The following is an 18,577-nucleotide window of genomic DNA, read 5'->3' as shown; positions in this document are numbered from 1 at the left end:
TTCATACAACTATGCAATGATAGCAAGAAACAGTTACTTTTAAGTAAGAGTGTGGGTATGTGTATGTGTTTATAGTATCTATCTATCTATCTGTCTGTCTGTCTGTCTGTCTGTCTGTCTGTCTGTCTGTCTATCTATCTATCTATGAGAAAGAGAGAGAAAAAGGGAGAGGGAGGGAGGGAGGGAGGGAGGGAGGGAGGGAGGGAGGAGAGAGAGAGAGAGAGAGAGAGAGAGAGAGAGAGAGAGAGAGAGAGAGAGAGAGAGAGAGAGAGAGAGAGAGAGAGAGAGAATAAAGATACAGAAACATATCTATTTTCTATATTCCAGGCAAATTATTTTCCATCTAGTAAATATTTAATTGTGTGGAATCAGTGTAAGAATCACAGCTCAGTGCAGGATTACAGATTTTATACAGAGATGATCCTGATATAAAAAGGATCTCACTTAATAAAGATCCTTACTAGGGGATCCTAGAGAACTATTATCAGTCAAAATGGGCAAGACTGCACTAGACAAAACAGTTTGAATCAATCAATACTGTGAGTTTCTGCTCAGGTGGTTGTTGATCCTAGACTTTACATGCTGCACACTCCACGAAAACCAGTTGCAGAAAGGAAAACCTATCTTCTTCCATTCAAGCTGAAGGAATTGCAGTTGGGAAAAATCTGGACACTACAGTTCTAATGTTTTTCTCTTTAAAGAGAGACAGAGACGTGATAGGAGACAAACAGTATCTTATAGAGACCATGTCATTCTCTAGCTTAAACTGGAGAATAAAAGAATGTTTCCATGTTAATTTAAAACTGAATATAACCAAGCCAATGAAATATCTGTATTTCTATTTTTTGCAAACCTACCTCTGATTTGTTACAATATTTGCTACCTGATTACTTAGAATTCACTGGGTACCCAGAATGTGTCAATGCCTAGCTCCTATATTTTAGTGAAAATTTAACTATTTTAACATAAAAAATATTTTAAGCAAATCATGCCATATTTTGGGGAAATGCTAGAAAGATGCAACTCCTAATGCATCAGAAACTCTTAGGTAGCACAGAAGTTATGGAAAGTCATTATACAACTACAGGGATGAGCTCTACAATCCTTTCCTTCCATGCTTTGCACGGTAAGCTATATCCTGGTCTGTTACAGACCAATTTTCTGATTTGATTAAAAGATAACCTGTGGCCTAAACTTAAATCAAGAAGAATATGTAAAATGAGATGGAAGTGTCTTCATAAACACACAAACGTATCCGCTTCTGTCCTTTCTTTTCTGGCTAGTCATGTTCGTAACTCACATCTTTTCTTTACAATCCCCTGACCTTAAGACTATTTTTAAGGAAAATACAGCAGAGAAAAAGATTCGAAGTTCTAATTGAACATACATAGCTAGCTTTCATCAAACGGTATTTTGAGAAAACATCTAACTATAAACTAAAGGAGAAAAAAGACAATTATCACTACAGTATAGACAAAACCATAATCCTGAACACGTACGTTAGCATGGATGGCAGCAGCTTAATAACTAGATAAGACTGTGCTTAAAATAAGGGACACTATACTTAAAGACAATAAGTATATAAACATGGCTTTGAAAGAAAGATCAAAGATACTTACAGAACTTCCCTTGGTAGTCCCATAACAAAGAATTAGCTTCTTATAATTATAGATCCGAACTTCTGAGAAAACATTTAGATGGCTTGGTATTTCTTAACAATATAAAGGGGGGAGGGAGAGAAAATATATTTTTAAAAAGAGAAAAAGTATTAAATTTAATAGTTTCTATCATTCCTGGAAAGTTAATGTTTCTACAAACACTTTCTTTGACACCTAGCAACTTCCTCACTTAAGACTTTAGCTGACATATCCTGTCTTTCTAATCTGGTAACCACTTAAGAATACTAACATTTTTAAAAAACCAAATAAAATAAAATAAAATAAAATAGATTTATAAAGGAGGGAGGGGGGCTTAAAAAGTTAGATTCTATGCCATTTATCGCTTTAAATCAATACCAACTTCTTAAATTGTGCTTGGTAAGCAATTTTAAAATGGAGATCTTTCACCTCAGTTCTGGCCGCTTCATTTTGCATCAATTACAACTCCAGGCACTTCTCATATAGAGCACACTGCAGTGAACACAGTGTGGGTAACCAGTACCCAAATCTGTAACCATTGTTAAATCTTGATCTAATCTGATCTAATCAAGTCAGGATGTGTTGCAGCTGGGATAGTTGTGCAAAGGTGTTCTTCACCAGGACTGCCACACATAATTTCACCAAGACCTGAAGGTCAAAAGTACTTCCAGGCTGTGTATCTGGCTTCTGAAATGTATAGTCCCATCTGAAACAGTGGACTCTCAATCTCTAAGCATGTAAAACAATGATCTGGGTTTTCAACAGTAGTGATCCAAACAGTTAACAACCTATCTGAAAGCCTGAATGGAATGAATCTTGAAAAATAATAAAATTTAGATGCCCTTTAAATGATATTTAGTTTCTTTTAATTTAAAACAGAACAGTAGTCTGTAAAGGTTATAATCCCCATCCACTTCAGTAAGATTCCCAATGACTTCAAAGGCACATTGATTTCGTTTTCTTGGCAGCATGACAATGAGATTTGCTTAGCTTTTCACTTTCTTAAGTCTATACCTCAGACATACTGTGTTACCCCGAAAGTAAGACCCACCCTGAAAATAAGCCCTAGCTTGATTTCTGGGGACGGGCCTAATATAAGCTCTACCCCCAAAATAAGCCCTAGTTTTGGGGTAAGGCACATGCCTAAAAATCAAGCTGAGGTATATATATATTATTTTAATTCCATTTATATCCCGCCCTTCTCCGAAGACTCAGGGCGGCTTACAAGCTTAGCAGTAGCCTTCATTCTATGTATATGCCTGCTTATTAGGGCTTTCATACACCCCCCAAGCGGCATTATTACAAAGTCAGCTTATTGCCCCCAACAATCTGGGTCCTCATTTTACCTACCTCGGAAGGATGGAAGGCTGAGTCAACCTTGAGCCTGGTGGGATGCGAACCTGCACTAATTGCAGACAGCTGGTGTTACTTAAGGAGGCATTAGCCCACTGCTCCACCAAGGCTCATATCTCCTATGGCAGTCATTTTGAGAATATATTAGTCACTTCAAGGCCAATCTGTGTGACTGCCCATAAGACATTCTCATTCTAAATATGCCAATAGGTTAAGAGAAAGTGGCCTGCTTCTTTTCTATATCAATACAAAAATAAAACTAATGTATACAAAACATTATATACCTGGTAAAGATCGAGCAAACTCCAACACACATTCATATAATTGTGCAATGCTATTCCAGTCATTTAGAAACATCTCAACTACTTTCCGGCCACCAACTGGTTCAGACAACTGGTTTTCATATGTTAGATAAACATGACGGGTTGGTCCTGCAAAATGAAAGGAGAGGCCAATTTGATACTCAAAAAGTATAAGAGGAATGGCAATATGCAGAACAATTGAGACATTAACCTTGTTCCCTGGAAGAGGTGCTGATAAGCGGGCAGTTTGCAAACACCAGTTCAGCCACCCATGTACGGTTATTTCTACCTTGCAATCGGAAAGTACAATCAAGAAGGGAACGATCCAGAGCCTTCTGGGTCTCCTCACAAATACCCTTACATGGAGGAATTCTGTGCAGAAAGTTCAAGATACAACAACATACTTAGATTTGTTCGATTCTTTCAAACTCTGAAAGAAAGCATACGATTTAAGAAATGCAAATATTCAAGTTAAGTTTTTTTCAATTTAAATAATGCATTTATGACTTTACTAAATAGCGCTAATATATAAGGTATGGCCAGAATTGGAAGATTTAATGCAAGCTGATTTTTTTTAATGTTTACAATATACAATAGAAGAAATATACACAGAATTTGCAGCCCATTAAACAAAGTTAGATTTTGGGAATATTTTGAAAAGCTTCAAATTAGCTTTCTTGTATAGTGTTTATTTAAGAATAAAAATTTGGTTAAAGTGGCCAGCTAAAATCTGAAAGTCACTAGGCTTAATAATACCTTTGAGTAATACCTATTCCTTAAGAACTATATGTTTTCCATGAAGATATACACCTAAGTGCCACGTTTGTACGCATATTCTGTTTTCCTCAGGAATAAAAAACCACATTCTTGTTCTTAAAATAGTTTCAAAGGGTCTTTTTACTGTACAATTATTGTAAGAACAAATTCACAATATAAATACTAATGTGTAAATAATGAAACAAAATTTGATTCTTTGAAATATTACATCATTTCCTTTTGATCCATATAGAATATTCTAAGCATTAGTAGAATTTTACATTATTTTCTTTACTTTAATAAACGAATAGCATGACTGAAACCATCTCCTTCAACTTGGACACCTTGATGTGGGATTTCCATACTGGATAGCTGAAATTAAAAAACCCAGTAAATTTAGGTTTATATTTTCACAGCAAATTAAAATTCAAGCTGTATAATATTACTTGTCACATTATATATGAATCTTCCAGCATGGTTACTAGTAACTACTGGAAGAAATAAAATCCAACAGAAAATGAGTGAAGCAATTGTTTCTGCTACAGTGCATTAATCAACCACATACTAAAAACACATAACACCAGAAACAAGACATATATGGGACAATAATGTTAAATTTTGTATTTAATCCTCTATAAGATAAAATAGCTAACATTTAACATCTAAAATATGTTAAATTTTAACATATTTCATATTAAACATTAAATATATAATATGAAACAATATATCAAAGAAGGCTAATGTGGTGTTGTGATTCAGGGTCAGCCTGTGGGTTCGGCAGTTGGGTCGGACGACTCAGAGGAGGAGGGGGGTGTTGAAGAGCTTGCTGAGGGGGTTGAAGATCTTGCTGATGAGAGCCCTCAGCCAGGCCCCTCCCACTTGGTCACCACGGAGACCCAGCTGTGTGAGCCTGACAGTGTGGATGAAGATGACCCACAGCTGGCCCTGTTCAAGGACGCCCAACGCAGGAGGCAGTCAATTAGGAGTAAACAGAGGAAGGCAATGGGGGTCCTCAGAAGGAGGCACAGAGAAGCCACGCCCTGAACTCTATATAAGGGGAATGTGTGGGAGGGCTGGTTTGCTGAAGGCAACCGCTTGGATAGTTCATGTTTCTTAAAGCTCCTGTTTCTTGGTTTGTCTTGTTCCGTTTGTTTTTGTGGTAATAAATTTGGCAGGCGTAATTCCAGCCTCTTGCCTTCTTGTAAAAGGGGTTGTCCCTGCCTTTTCTGCAGGGCCGGTAGCAGGCTGGTACAGAACATGTGGTCAGATGGGCATCTAAACAAAGGCACACTGAAAAGCAACAGCAGTTACTGAATTGTTATGGGTATATTCAATGTGTGGAGGGACAAACTACCAAGACAGAGTTAAAAAATAGGCCGCTAGGTCAGGCTGGGAGCTGAAAAGAAATCCCTCCCTCATTCTCCCAATAGTTTGCTACGGGAAAGGTAATTGGGCAATAGCTTGGAATGCTGGTGACTCCTCCTTTCTAAGCCCAAACTCCCAACCCTATGACCCAGGGTAGGCTTTCCTGTACACACACACACACACACACACACACACACACACAAACACACACACACACACACACAGAGCAAAAGGTAAGAACAAAAATACTATATATACAAATGCAACACGTTACTTTATTACACAGAAGAAAGCACCAACTGCTTCCAATGGCAACTGCTGGTAAAGGTTGGGCAGAAATTAGTTTCTCCATACTTTTTCAATCGTGTTGTAATCTATCTACTCTTTCTCTCACACACACACACAAAATCAGTCTGTGATTAAATGCTTCACATTCTGATCAAAACCTAGATCTTTGTTTACACCAACAGACAGCATATTTAAGAAATGCAGGTTAAGGGTCCCTCTCATCTTGTGTCATAACTGCTGTAACTTTGTAATATGTGTAATGCTGAACAAAGAACTGCTTTGTTTATCAAACCCCTGTGGCCTGATTTACTGTAAAATTTTGGTTTTATATTATACTACACGAAAAATATATGGGACACGGTGGCTCAGTGGGTTAGGACGCTGAGCTTGTCGATCAGAAGGTCGGCAGTTTGGCGGGTCAAATCCCGAGTGCCGCGTAACAGAGTGAGCGCCTGTTACTCGTCCCAGCTTCTGCCAACCTAGCAGTTCGAAAGCACGTAAAAATGCAAGTAGAAAAATAGGGACCACTACGGTGGGAAGGTAACAGCGTTCCGTGCGCCTTTGGCGTCTAGTCATGCCGGCCACATGACCACGGAGACGTCCTCGGACAAGTGCTGGCTCTTCGGCTTTGAAACGGAGATGAGCACCGGCCCCTAGAGTCGGAAACGACTAGCACGCATGTGCAGGGGAACCTTTACCTTACATGAAAAATAATAATAAATGAAACAGGCCAGTCTTATTTCTTCCTGTTTTTTAAGTTGGGTACTTCTTAGACAATCCCTTTTTTAACTGATCCAATTCAACAAATACAATTTGTTACCTACCTCCACACGGAGTCCTATAAAGGGCATATTTGTATCACACATTGCCACAATATGAGCTAAAACTTTATTGAATGCACACATTTCTCCAGACTGCTTTGGCTTTTTGGGTTCTGTGGGACACAGTTCATCAGACAGCTACAAAAGAGCAGAAAAATATTTTGAAAGATACATGTTCTTTCAATCACAAAGCTAGAACAAATTCTAAATCATAAGCAATAAAGATCATAGCAGGAAATTCACCTGTTTCATACAAACTATTCAGAATTCATGCTCACTATATTTAGTCTATACTGCTGTAAGTGCAGCTACTTGGAAACAAATATTAAACATTTAATATTTAAATGTGCATTCAATTGTGCTCATTTTGAGCTTGAGTATATTAAAAAAGAACATTACAAGTTAAGCTTACAGCACTTAAGAGTGTCTGTTCTAATCAATTATAACATTTTGTAGATGCAAATCGTGCTGAAAATTCACTTTTATAAAGAGAATATTAAATTCTGTTTAAAAGGTGCAAAATGGCAGACACCGGAAATATAGCCAACTTTATTATCACATGAGATATCTAAGATGCTACTTTAAACACATTTCTATTTTGTCTCAGAACAAGGGTAATATAGTTTAGCAGATTTATTCTTTGTTATCATAAGCTACTCATTTATCTGATTAAGCGAAATGTTGCAGTATTCAGCCTTTTATTTTCAGCTAAGAGAAATAAATTATCTCTTATCCACTGTAAAAGCTAGTGACCAAATCCATACCTTGCGTTTTGCGCCACTTTTTGCTTGTTTGCTACTTTTTGTGTCCAAAACCAATTCTTCAATATTTGGCTTAAATTGTTGGAGTAAAACTGCAGTGGCAGGGCTATCGTCTCCTTCAGCATAACTCACAGAAAGAAAGTAGTATTTGTATTCTAGTTGTGTGGGATTATTGGGAACATCAAACATTTCCACTACCTAGGATGTTGAAAAGTCACAACTAAGCTTGGAAGTATACTCCAAATTAATATATTACAATTAATACAAATGCCAAAGAGATCCAGATTTTCTAAACCAACTTCAGAGAAATTTGGATTTACGGTAACTTAGAGCAAATCTTACTGAAATAAGTGAGATTTAAGCTAGGTAAACTAATCTGAGTTTCACTGATATCCATGCATCCAAATAAAACTAAATTTCAATTTCAATATTTGAATACTATTATCACAAACACAGCAAACTACACACTACATCAAATGATATGTTTACAATGTAGTCAGCAATTATTCTTTTAAATCATTTTTAAACAGCTGACGAAAAAGCCAGTCAATTATTGAAACATGAAACAGATTATATTAAAAATGCTTGGGGTTAAGATTGTGAATTCTTCAAAAATAGTCAACATGTATTCTATTCCAATGTTTCATATTAATGCACTTTTGAAACCAACTTTTGAGCATTCTAAAATATAAGGTTTACTGCTAATTTTTAAAAATTACACATTTAAAAATCTACTATCATACACATAAAAACCAATATCATAAAAATAACCTTAACCCTCAGTCAATTAAGATATCATTCAAGTATCCTATTTACTTGGCCAGTTGATATCCTTGAAGCAAGTTCAACCTCTGTAAATCCTGGTCCCTAATGATGCTATCAAAAGTAATCAAAAGTACTGTAAGAATCATGAAAATTCTTACTGAAGTAGCTTTTTTAGTAGTAGAGAGATGGCGTATTCCACAACTGAATATATTTCCCTTTTTCAGTTTTGGCACAAGCATCTTTTAAAATGTCTATTTAATATTTAATTTGCATACACTTTCTCCTATAGTCAATATATATATATTTAGATTTTTAGGGAATCCTCCCCGTCATTCAACAAAAAACTGCTACAACTTTTTTTTTATTGTAGAAATCAGGACACATATAATGAAAAGCTGCAAGCATGTTTATATTAAAGCAGTAAGCATGATGGAACCCGAATTTAACTAAGCAACAGTTAAAAAATTTGGGATATAAATATCCTTCAAAATCTAATTTCCACTAAGGACTTATTATATTGAGATTCAACATTATATAACCTTTGTTATATATCTAAGACAGCTTAGTATCTTAGGTGTAGAAAAGGATTATAATATTCTGTCTCTCATTTATTTACAGAAAGCAATTATTGGCTATTAAGGTTTTGTCTAAAATAACACTGCATAAACAGAGAGCATAGGATGTAAGCTGGTTTCTGTCAGATATACCCTCAAAACATCTCATGGCTTTATTACAGAATGACTGTTTAACTCTTTAATGACTGTCGCAAAGGGTACCACACTGCTACCTTTCTTTTGCTTTATATTTACGAGTTACATTGATGCTTCTCAAACATTACCTTTCATTACGCACAACTGCTTAGCAGAAAATCCTTTTTATCCAATGTAGGTAAAATATTTAAGTCAATTTAAAGGATCCTGTTGTGATTGGATAATGGGTTTGTATGTCATTACTCAAAGAAAAATCATTTTTATCCAATTTTGAGTAATTTACCCAGGTTTGGGAAGCACTGGGTTACATATATTTTCTTTTCCTTTTTTACCATCTCCATTTATGGAATCTCTCTTTTCTCTTAACCTAAGTTCTCTTTGTTTCCTAGTTGTCTTCCTTCCAAGTAAGTGGCCAGTTAACTTTTTGTCTGCATTTTAATGGACCATCAAGATACTATTTCATCGTATTAAGCATGAGGACAGACATTACACTGATCCCATCTTAACGCATTCTTCTTCATATTACAAAAACTTAAAAAAAAATAATTCAGAGGACCACATTCTTATGATGAAAGCCCATTTACTTACAATGTAATACTGCGGAAGTCGGGTAAGCTTGATGAAGAGTTTGTGATTGGAAAGACTTCCCACAGGATGAGTAGCATGATTAACTAGCTGCAATGTTTCACTGCTTACTGTAGGCAAATGTTTTATTGATTGTTTGCAACGCTGCTGCCCAAGCCAAAACCTGAAGTGAACACAAGCAAACAGGACATGCACGAATAGTGGTATTCATTAGAACAAGGCTCACTTACTCTGTAGTCTTGGCTTTAGCTATGCAGATAAGAACTTCCAGCTAAAAAGCAACATTTTCAAAAACCATTTGAATTAGTATTAGTTCGTTTGTTAATGAAGTCGGGCTGCAACTTCTGAGGCGTGGTGAGCTAAACAATCTCCAGGACAGTGGAGATGGCAACTTGGGCGAAGACTGAAGAAGTAGATCAGTTCTTTGGAACCTCTCTGGACAAAGAGAAGAAAGGAGATCACTCACATGTGCTCCAGGTGGGAGCGCCTTGTGAGGATATTGCAGGACAATAGTCTTCTATAGGTCTGAACACGGGGAGATGAGAATCAATCATCAAGCTCACAACTGTTGTTGTTGTTAGCCGCGAAGTCGTGCCCGACCCATCGCGACCCCATGGACAACGTTCCTCCAGGCCTTCCTGTCCTCTACCATCTTCTGGAGTCCATTTAGGCTCACGCCTACTGCTTCAGTGACTCCATCCAGCCACCTCATTCTCTGTCGTGAAAAGGCAAAGCCATTTCAAGAATACTGAGTTCTCTAACCTTGCTTTCTGATCACCTTCAGAGGTAACTTATCTAAGTATATTAAAGCTACTAGAGCCTTTGAAACAGAAATTCTGAAAAGCCACCTGATGTGTCTATCTTTATTTCTGAACAAAAGAAAAATTAACTATAAGTTTAGGAACTTAAAAGAATTTGAAATAAATGGCAGAAAGCTAAATAAGATTTTGAATTAAGAAAGTTATATATATATATATAAAAGCTAAGGGACAGACAAATTTGGAATACTGAAAAAAATCTTTTTGGATTTTGGAACTAACTATAAAATATAGTAGGAAGCAAAATTATTTTGTGTAGGTAGGTCATAACAAAGATTAGAGACTTTGTCATTTCAATTGGATAATAGAGGGAACAAAACAAAGCAAAAAGAAAAAAGTGTAAGCATGCTTTTGATCAGTATTGGGATTTAAAAAATGATACAAAATGCTGTAATATTTGAAATATTAAAGTTCTTTAAAAAATGAGGCCAGAAATTAGCAGCCACAATATCAACAATATCAGTAATAATGATTGCTTGTATGGACAGACTCTGTCCAAAGATGTTAATGAAGGGATAACAGATGTGAAACTGTAGAATCAGAAATAATGGTTTTTTAAAAGTGTGGATTGATCATGGCATCCGGCCCTCTCAATTCCTGGCAAACAGATGTGGAAGAAATGGAGGTAGTGACAGATTTTATTTTCCTGGGCTCCAAGATCACCGCAGATGCGGACTGCAGCCAAGAAATTAAAAGACGCTTGCTCCTGGGGAGGAAAGCCATGGCAAATCTAGGCAGCACACTAAAAAGCAGAGACATCACCCTTTCAACAAAAGTGCATATAGTCAAGACCATGGTTTTCCCAGTTGCAATGTATGGCTGTGAAAGTTGGACCATAATAAAGGCTGAGCACCAAAGAATTGAGGCCTTTGAACTATGGTGCTGGAGAAGACTCCTGCGAGTCCCTTGGACTGCAAGGCGATCAAACCGGTCAGTCCTAGAGGAGATCAACCCTGACTGCTCTTTAGAAGGCCAGATCCTGAAGTTGAAACTCAAATACTTTGGCCACCTAATGAGAAGGAAGGACTCACTGGAGAAGAGCCTAATGCTGGGAAAGGTTGAGGGCAAGAGAAGAATGGGATGACAGAGAATGAGGTAGCTAGATGGAGTCACTGAAGCAGTAGGTGTGAGCCTAAATGGACTCCAGAAGATGGTAGAGGACAGGAAGGCCTGGAGGATCGTTGTCCATGGGGTCGCGATGGGTCAGACACGACTTCGCAACTAACAACAACAACAACAAAAAAGCATGGATTACAAGATAAAGAAGGCATTTAAAGTGCAATTACAAGTGGAAGGTTAAGAGAATGGTATGGATAAGGATTTCTTAATGGATATACAAAAAGAAGCTGGCTGAGGTTTTAAAAATAAAGACAAAATACAAATGATACCAAGGGAATGACCTGGATAATGTCTTTTTACTGGATTTACAAAAGAGACTTGAAGAAACTCTTGCAATGGATCAAATTCTACAATAATATTTGAATGAATTAAAGATTAAGATTTTCAGAAGTAACAGGAAAGAATATAAAGTTGGTTTATTTGATCAAGGTTAAAACAAACATGTTTTTGTAAAGTTCTGGCAATCCTTTATGGACTTTTTGCTGACACCAGGATTGGAAAGTCTCATCAATTTGCTTACAGATAAGTGGGTTATGAGAATAAGAGATATTTGTCTGTAACCTTATACGGGGTGAAAAGCTACCAAACTTGTTTACAGCTGTAATGAACATTAGAACTCGCTTCTCTACTGAGATCAGTTTATTTATTCTCAGCTTTTGTTTCTTAACCAGTTTTGATTCATAAGCAGAATTATTACTACACTAGTAATTACTAGACTAGGAGCTTGAAACAGGCAAATGAATGTGCATTGTTAAATACTCCACTCAAGAGCTCAGATACACATGACCATATTTTAAGTGATCCCAATACTGTTCAGAAATCAAGAAGGCTTTAACCACAATTCATGTTGACCAATCAAGATTATATTAAACAAAAGAAAAATGACTTTTCTAGATCTTTGCTATAAAATAATGTTAGAAGCTACAGATCTATTCCTTTCAAATAAACAACAGAGGTCTCTATTGCAGTTACCGTATTTTCCGGCATATAAGACGACTTTTGAACCCTTGAAAATCACCTCAAAAGTTGGGGGGTCGTCTTATACGCCCAGTCGCCTTATACGCCGGAAAAAAAACACCTTCGGATCTTTTTTCTGCTGGGCGGCGGGATCGCTGGGTGAATGGAGGCAGGCGATGGCGACCCGTGGTTAAGCGGCCAACGGCGAACGGGTGATAGAGGGCAAACCCGTCAGCTTCTGGGGCGGCTACTGCAGCTGCTGCCGTTGCTTGCTCAAGGACTGGCCGTGCTAGCACCTCCAATGCTGGCTGACAGGTCCCTGATGAGAGGAGCGGGACTAGCCCGCGCCCGTCATCTCGAGCAGCCGCTGCCCTGTTTCCCTCCGTTTCCCTGCTCCACCTGCTCTGTGATTGGCTCAGCTTTGCTCCTTTCCCGCCAAAGGGGTGCCTCGCCTTATTGTCTCTGAGCTCTCTCGCCTGCTGCGCTGCTGCTCTCAGTTCCGCACTCTGAGCAAGCAATTCTTGTGGTCAGCGCGAGTCAGGCGGTGCCTCGGCGGGAGCAAAGGCTCTCCCTTCCTACGGTCGAGCGGGGCGCCTCTGGGGACCGCCTGCCCGTCCTCTCGTCGGGGACCTGACAGCCAAGCATTGGAGGCGCTAGCACGGCCAGTCCTTGAGCGAGCAACGGCAGCAGCTGCAATAGCCGCCCCAGAAGCTGACGAGTTTGCCTTCCATCACCCGTTCGCCGTCGGCCGCTTAACCACGGGTCGCCATCGCCTGCCTCCATTCAGCCCAGGGCTCCAGCCGAGCGGGAGTCGTGTTTCTGCGAAGAGGCAGCGGCCGTGGCGGCGACAAGGGACTCGAGAAAACTTCCTGTTCGTCGTCCTTCCCCAGCGACAGGAAGTTTTCTCGAGTCCCTTGCCGCCGCCACGGCCACCGCCTCTTCGCAGAAACACGACTCCCGCTCGGCTGGAGCCCTGGGCTGAGTGGAGGCAGGCGATGGCGACCCGTGGTTAAGCGGCCGACGGCGAACGGGTGATGGAAGGCAAACTCGTCAGCTTCTGGGGCGGCTATTGCAGCTGCTGCCGTTGCTCGCTCAAGGACTGGCCGTGCTAGCGCCTCCAATGCTTGGCTGTCAGGTCCCCGACGAGAGGACGGGCAGGCGGTCCCCAGAGGCGCCCCGCTCGACCGTAAAAAGGGAGAGCCTTTGCTCCCGCCGAGGCACCGCCTGACTCGCGCTGACCACAAGAATTGCTTGCTCAGAGTGCGGAACTGAGAGCAGCAGCGCAGCAGGCGAGAGAGCTCAGAGACAATAAGGCGAGGCACCCCTTTGGCAGGAAAGGAGCAAAGCTGGGCCAATCACCAATCAATCAATAGGGAGGGCCTCGCGCCCGCCGGACTCGTCACCAGCACCGCTCTCTCCCCCCGCGGGGATGCGTTTCCGCCGGACGGTGCTGTCGGAGACAAGCCAGCAGGCAGCCGGGATCGGAGCTGCGCACCGGACTAAGAGGCCGTTTCGTGAGGCGAGAGGGCGGCGGGAGGGTGGAAGGAGGAGGAGTCCCCAGAAGAGGCAGGCAGGCGCGGCGTCCCAGGCGGGGCGTGGGTGTGGCAGTCGCTCTCCCGGTTTGGCAAGTTTCCCGGCGGGTGACCGAAGAGCAGCCTGCAACTAGGAGTGCGAGCCGCCGAGGACCCGGAGCCACGGCGGAGAGGCGCTTTTTCCCTTTCCCTTCATGGGGGTGTGTGTGCGCCTCTCCAGGGACTGCTGGGTGGGCCGCGTGAAGCCGAGCGGCGCTTCCCGCGCGAGTGGCTCGGCAGAGGTGCTGGGAGAGGCCGGGGAGCGAGGCGGGCTGGCGGACAAAGGCGAGAGGGGCGTGCCTGTGCTGAAGGTTCTCCTGGAGCCTGGCCTGGGCGGGGGCGGCGCCCCCTGGGCCTGCTTTCCCCCTCTGGCCCCGCTCTTCCCCCATGCCTGCTGCTCTTCTCGGCCTGGCTTGGGGCTGCGGCTGCCGGCCCCTTGTTCCGGGAAGCCCCGCGAGGAACCATGTGGCTTTTTGCAGTTCTGAAGGTATAGGCTTAGCTTCCTGTTTGGCGGGGCCTTCCAGCAGCTGCAACATTCCAGCAAACTCGCATGGGGCAAAGAGGGAAGGAAGGGGACTTGGGGAGCCTAACTTTTGGGGACCAGCAACTTGGGAAAGCTGTAGCCTCAGGCTTCCTTCCGGACTCACCTGTCACCAGCACCGCTCTTCCCCCCGCGGGGATGTGCTTCCGCCGGGCGGTGCTGGCCGAGATGAGCCAGCAGGCAGCTGCCGTGAGCGCGGTGCTGAGGGGCAGCGGCAGGACGTCCTGGCCCAGCGCCTGCAGGACGGCCAGCAGCCCCACGCGCATGCGCAGCAGCAGCCGCCGGCTCAGCAACAGGTCGGAGCGCAGGAGCCGCACCGCCAGGCTGCCCAGGAAAAGCAGCCACACCGAGAGGCTGCACACCCAGGCCAGCTGCATGAGGAGCAGGGCGGGAAGCCGGCTGGGAAGAGGGACCGGGAGCCCGGGCCGAGCGCGCCTCGGCCGACAGTGAGAGGGAAGCGGCACGTGAGTTCTAAAAAAGAGGCTGCGGGCGGAGCTGCCCCGCCCTGCGCCGAATGGGAGAAGTTCAAGGCCTGGGGGGGGAAGCAGGAGGGGCGCCGGCCGTGGCGGGGTGGCGGCTGCCCTCCGGCACTGCCTGCCGCCCGGGAAACGCTGTGCCTCGGGGGCTGGCAGAAGCGCGGGAGCAGCGGGAGGGCCGGCGGGTAAGTATTTTCCGGCGTATAAGACAAAACCTTCAAAATCTTCTTAAAAGTAGGGGGTCGTCTTATACGCCGGGTCGTCTTATACGCCGGAAAATACGGTAGTAAAAGGCAGCCAAAGTAGAGATCATAGAAAAATATTCTAAAGTGAAATTGTTTTTACAATGACAAAGAAGTGTATTTTCTGGTATTGCTTTTTTACTAACTTTAGCTGCTGAAGCCAAGGAATGATACGCTTCATATCATCATTGATGGACTTCTCTACATCATCCAGGGTCTGCTGATCTACAAATAAAAAGCATTAGTTATTACCTACAATATAATTATTTACATTTATTTGAATAAAATACAGAATTTAAGTCAAAATACCTTTGTGTTCTGTTATTTTAAACAACCCTTAAATCAATCTCCATAGAGTAATGCATATATTATAAAAAGCAAATAGTTTTAATCAAACAACAACAGTAGTAGTAGTATAACAACTATTCAAAGTAATTCAATTTATTGCATTCATTCATTACCGTATATTTGTGGCAATAATAGGAAATGTCACATAGAAAAGTCTTTCTTTGGTAAATTAATAGTGATTTTTCCCCCACTGGACTGTACATGAAGAAAGTTGTCTTATGAATATTTAATGAGTGCAGTGTAATGCAAGAATTGGGTATGTGTAGTTTAACGAAGAGAAGGGTGAGGGGTGACATGATAGCAGTGTTCCAATATCTCAGGGGCTGCCACAAAGAAGAGGGAGTCAAGCTATTCTCCAAAGCACCTGAAAGCAGGACAAGAAGCAATGGATGGAAACTAGACAAGGAGAGAAGCAACCTAGAACTAAGGAGAAATTTCCTGACAGTTAGAACAATTAATCAGTGGAACAACCTGCCTCCAGAACTGGTGAATGCTCCAACACTGGAAGTTTTTAAGAAGAGACTGGACAGCCATTTGCCTGAAATGGTATAGGGTTTCCTGCCTGAGCAGGGGGTTGGACTAGATGACCTCCAAGGTCCCTTCCAACTTACTATTATTATTATTATTATTATTATTATTATTATTATTATTATTATTATTATTATTATTATTATTATTATTATTATTATTATTATTATTATTATTATTATTATTATTATTATTATTATTATTATTATTATTATTATTATTATTATTATTATTATTATAACACTCCTTCAAATGTATTTAGGATGTTAAAATACAGAATTTTGCACTGGGCACGGGAGTTTGCCACAGAAATCAGTGAAGGCTATTCCTCTGTAAACTGTACTGGCATTCTGTAGCCTTAGGATTGCATGAACCTCCTTAATGCCACCCCATCCCACTAAAGAAGAGCTGTATGGGAGTAAAAATATTAATTGTCCTCCATTTTAATTAGGATCCAATTAAAACAAAATGATTCAGTTTCATTTGTGTTATATTCGGATTCCTGGAATACCACAAAATATAACGCAAAGATTTTATGTGGTTCTTAACCAAAAGTTTTGCATTCATCTGTTTTATAGGAAGTAAACTGATATTCAATTTTTTAGCCACCCATTTCAGTCTATGATTCTGGGTGGTTTACAATTCAAAAACTATATTACAATTACAGCTAAGGAAAAATTTCCTGACAGAATAATTAATCAGTGGAACAACCTGCTTCCAGAAGTTGTGAATGCCCCAACACTGGAAGTTTTTAAGAAGAGACGGGACACCCATTTGTCTGAAATGGTATAAGTTTTCCTCCCTGAGCAGGGTTGTACTAGATGACCTCCAAGGTCCCTTCCAACATTACTACTACTATTACTATTATTATTATTACTATTATATTACTACTACTACTACTACACTAAAAAAGTGATGGCAAACTTTTTATAGACCGAGTGCCCAAAAACCACCCCGACCCCCAGCCCGCCTGCTCTGCCCCCGCCCACCCGCAGGGCCACCCACCACCTCCATAGCCCGCCACAGATCTCCCAGGTGGCCCTGCAGCGCCATAGCGGCCATGCCTTCTGCCTGCACCCTGCAGCATCATCTGCGTGCACGAAGGGTGGAGTCTTCTCCCTGCTGCCTGGCTGCTATGTCCTTGGCTGCGCTGCTCTGTGTGGGCCATGCCCAGGGGCGACTCTCCTCCGGAGGGGGGCTGCTGGTGAGGAGGCTGCGAGGGGAGGCGGGGCTGGGGCAATGGGGCACGTGCTCACAGAGAGGTTGGCCACCACTGGACTAAACATTTTAAAACAAATAAATATGATTAAAAACATCCAAAATAAATACACATAGCAGCCGAGATATTTGGCTGGTTAGCAATATAGCCAGGAAACAGGGCCCTTGACACAATTCAGCACCCCAGGCTTGGGAATACAGCCATGTTTTTAGGGCCTTAGAAAAGGCTAACAGGTTTGGGATCATTCTGATCTCCAAAGGGAGGATGTTTAGAACAGGGGCCACTGTAGAAAAAGCCCGTCTTCTAGTCTCAGCCAAGCAAAATCTTTGGCTGATGGGATCAGCAGCATCCATATTCTGATAGATCAAGATGGACAGGAAGAGACTCTTGGAAAAAGGTAACCCCCTCAGGTAACCTACTCCCAAGCCATGTATTGTCAAAAGGTTAGAATTAGATATCATTATGTTTCAAATAGACCCATGGAAAATCAATTAGATCTACTTTAATTCTCATTAATGTCAGAAAAAGTAATCAGCATGGCTAATTCTGGACCTAATCCAATTCCAATGGGCACTGTTCAATGTCCAGTATAATTGACCTTTCACTTTTTTTAAATACAAATTTTATTGATTTTCTGATATTACATTCACATATTTGAAAAGCAACGTGGTGGCTGGGTAGTAGTAATTCAATTACATACAGATATCATTAGTACAGATTTCAAATTGTTACCATAAATATTTCCTCTTTTTTCCCTTCATATATACTGTCTATTTGTAAATTAAGACAAGTTTTATCCTATCCATCACATAGAAAATAACTTTCTTACATATATCCATAGTTTTTAGTTTACACATATTCTAATTGTTTTAACATACAATCTTTTAGACAATGACCTAATAGGTTTTTCAATTTTAATTTCCACTAACATTTAGATTTAACGTTTGATATTTATCATTCCCAAGATTTTTAGTATACTCCCAATTCATCTATCACCATTCCTCACAAAATCTAATATTCAAAATACACATCCCGTATACTTAACTTTTCACCCTCTATGTCAACAAGGATACAATATCCTTCCTTTTTGCTAATTTTCAGTTGTTTTTTTAAGTAGTAATCAAAATTTCTTTTTATTTCACTATTTAATGCTTCCTCTCTTCCTCTTTATATCTGCCATCCCTTGCTTAAACTGATAATTTTCATTTTTAACATTCCATATAGAGCTATTTATTACTTTCAACAAAAGGTTTTTAGCTTATCTACATTATTCACCTTTACAAGACCTTTATGCACAAATCAATATTCAAATTAGCTATTAGTATTTATACTGCTAAATTTTAATGACCAAAATTTTTTCTTTATCTCAGTTCATAACAATGTCTTGTGTTCAACATACACATCTTATCTAAGTA

General features: G+C 40.9%; 1 protein-coding gene across 4 annotated transcripts in view; it reads right to left on the bottom strand.

Annotated features, from left to right (window-relative positions):
* MED14 (mediator complex subunit 14) overlaps positions 1 to 18,577 on the bottom strand; it is a 70,827-nt gene that overhangs the window by 25,309 nt on the left and 26,941 nt on the right. For all 4 annotated transcript variants that reach the window (XR_014026402.1, XM_081327434.1, XM_081327436.1 and 1 more), the window contains exons 12-19: positions 15,214 to 15,292; positions 9,347 to 9,506; positions 7,287 to 7,481; positions 6,526 to 6,660; positions 4,344 to 4,420; positions 3,504 to 3,664; positions 3,275 to 3,421; positions 1,620 to 1,711 (exon numbers count right to left, since the gene is read on the bottom strand). Coding sequence is in view for 3 of the 4 variants with exons in the window: in XM_081327434.1 (XP_081183560.1) it covers positions 1,620 to 1,711; positions 3,275 to 3,421; positions 3,504 to 3,664; positions 4,344 to 4,420; positions 6,526 to 6,660; positions 7,287 to 7,481; positions 9,347 to 9,506; positions 15,214 to 15,292 (1,046 nt within the window). In the remaining variant the exon portion in view is untranslated. The remainder of the gene's footprint in view (positions 1 to 1,619; positions 1,712 to 3,274; positions 3,422 to 3,503; positions 3,665 to 4,343; positions 4,421 to 6,525; positions 6,661 to 7,286; positions 7,482 to 9,346; positions 9,507 to 15,213; positions 15,293 to 18,577) is intronic.

This window comes from Vipera berus (assembly GCF_964194415.1).
Source record: "Vipera berus genome assembly, chromosome: 4".
Taxonomy (NCBI): Eukaryota; Metazoa; Chordata; class Lepidosauria; order Squamata; family Viperidae; genus Vipera; species Vipera berus.
The sequence above is the reverse complement of the archived record's forward strand: the minus strand, read 5'-3'. Positions and strand labels throughout refer to the sequence as shown.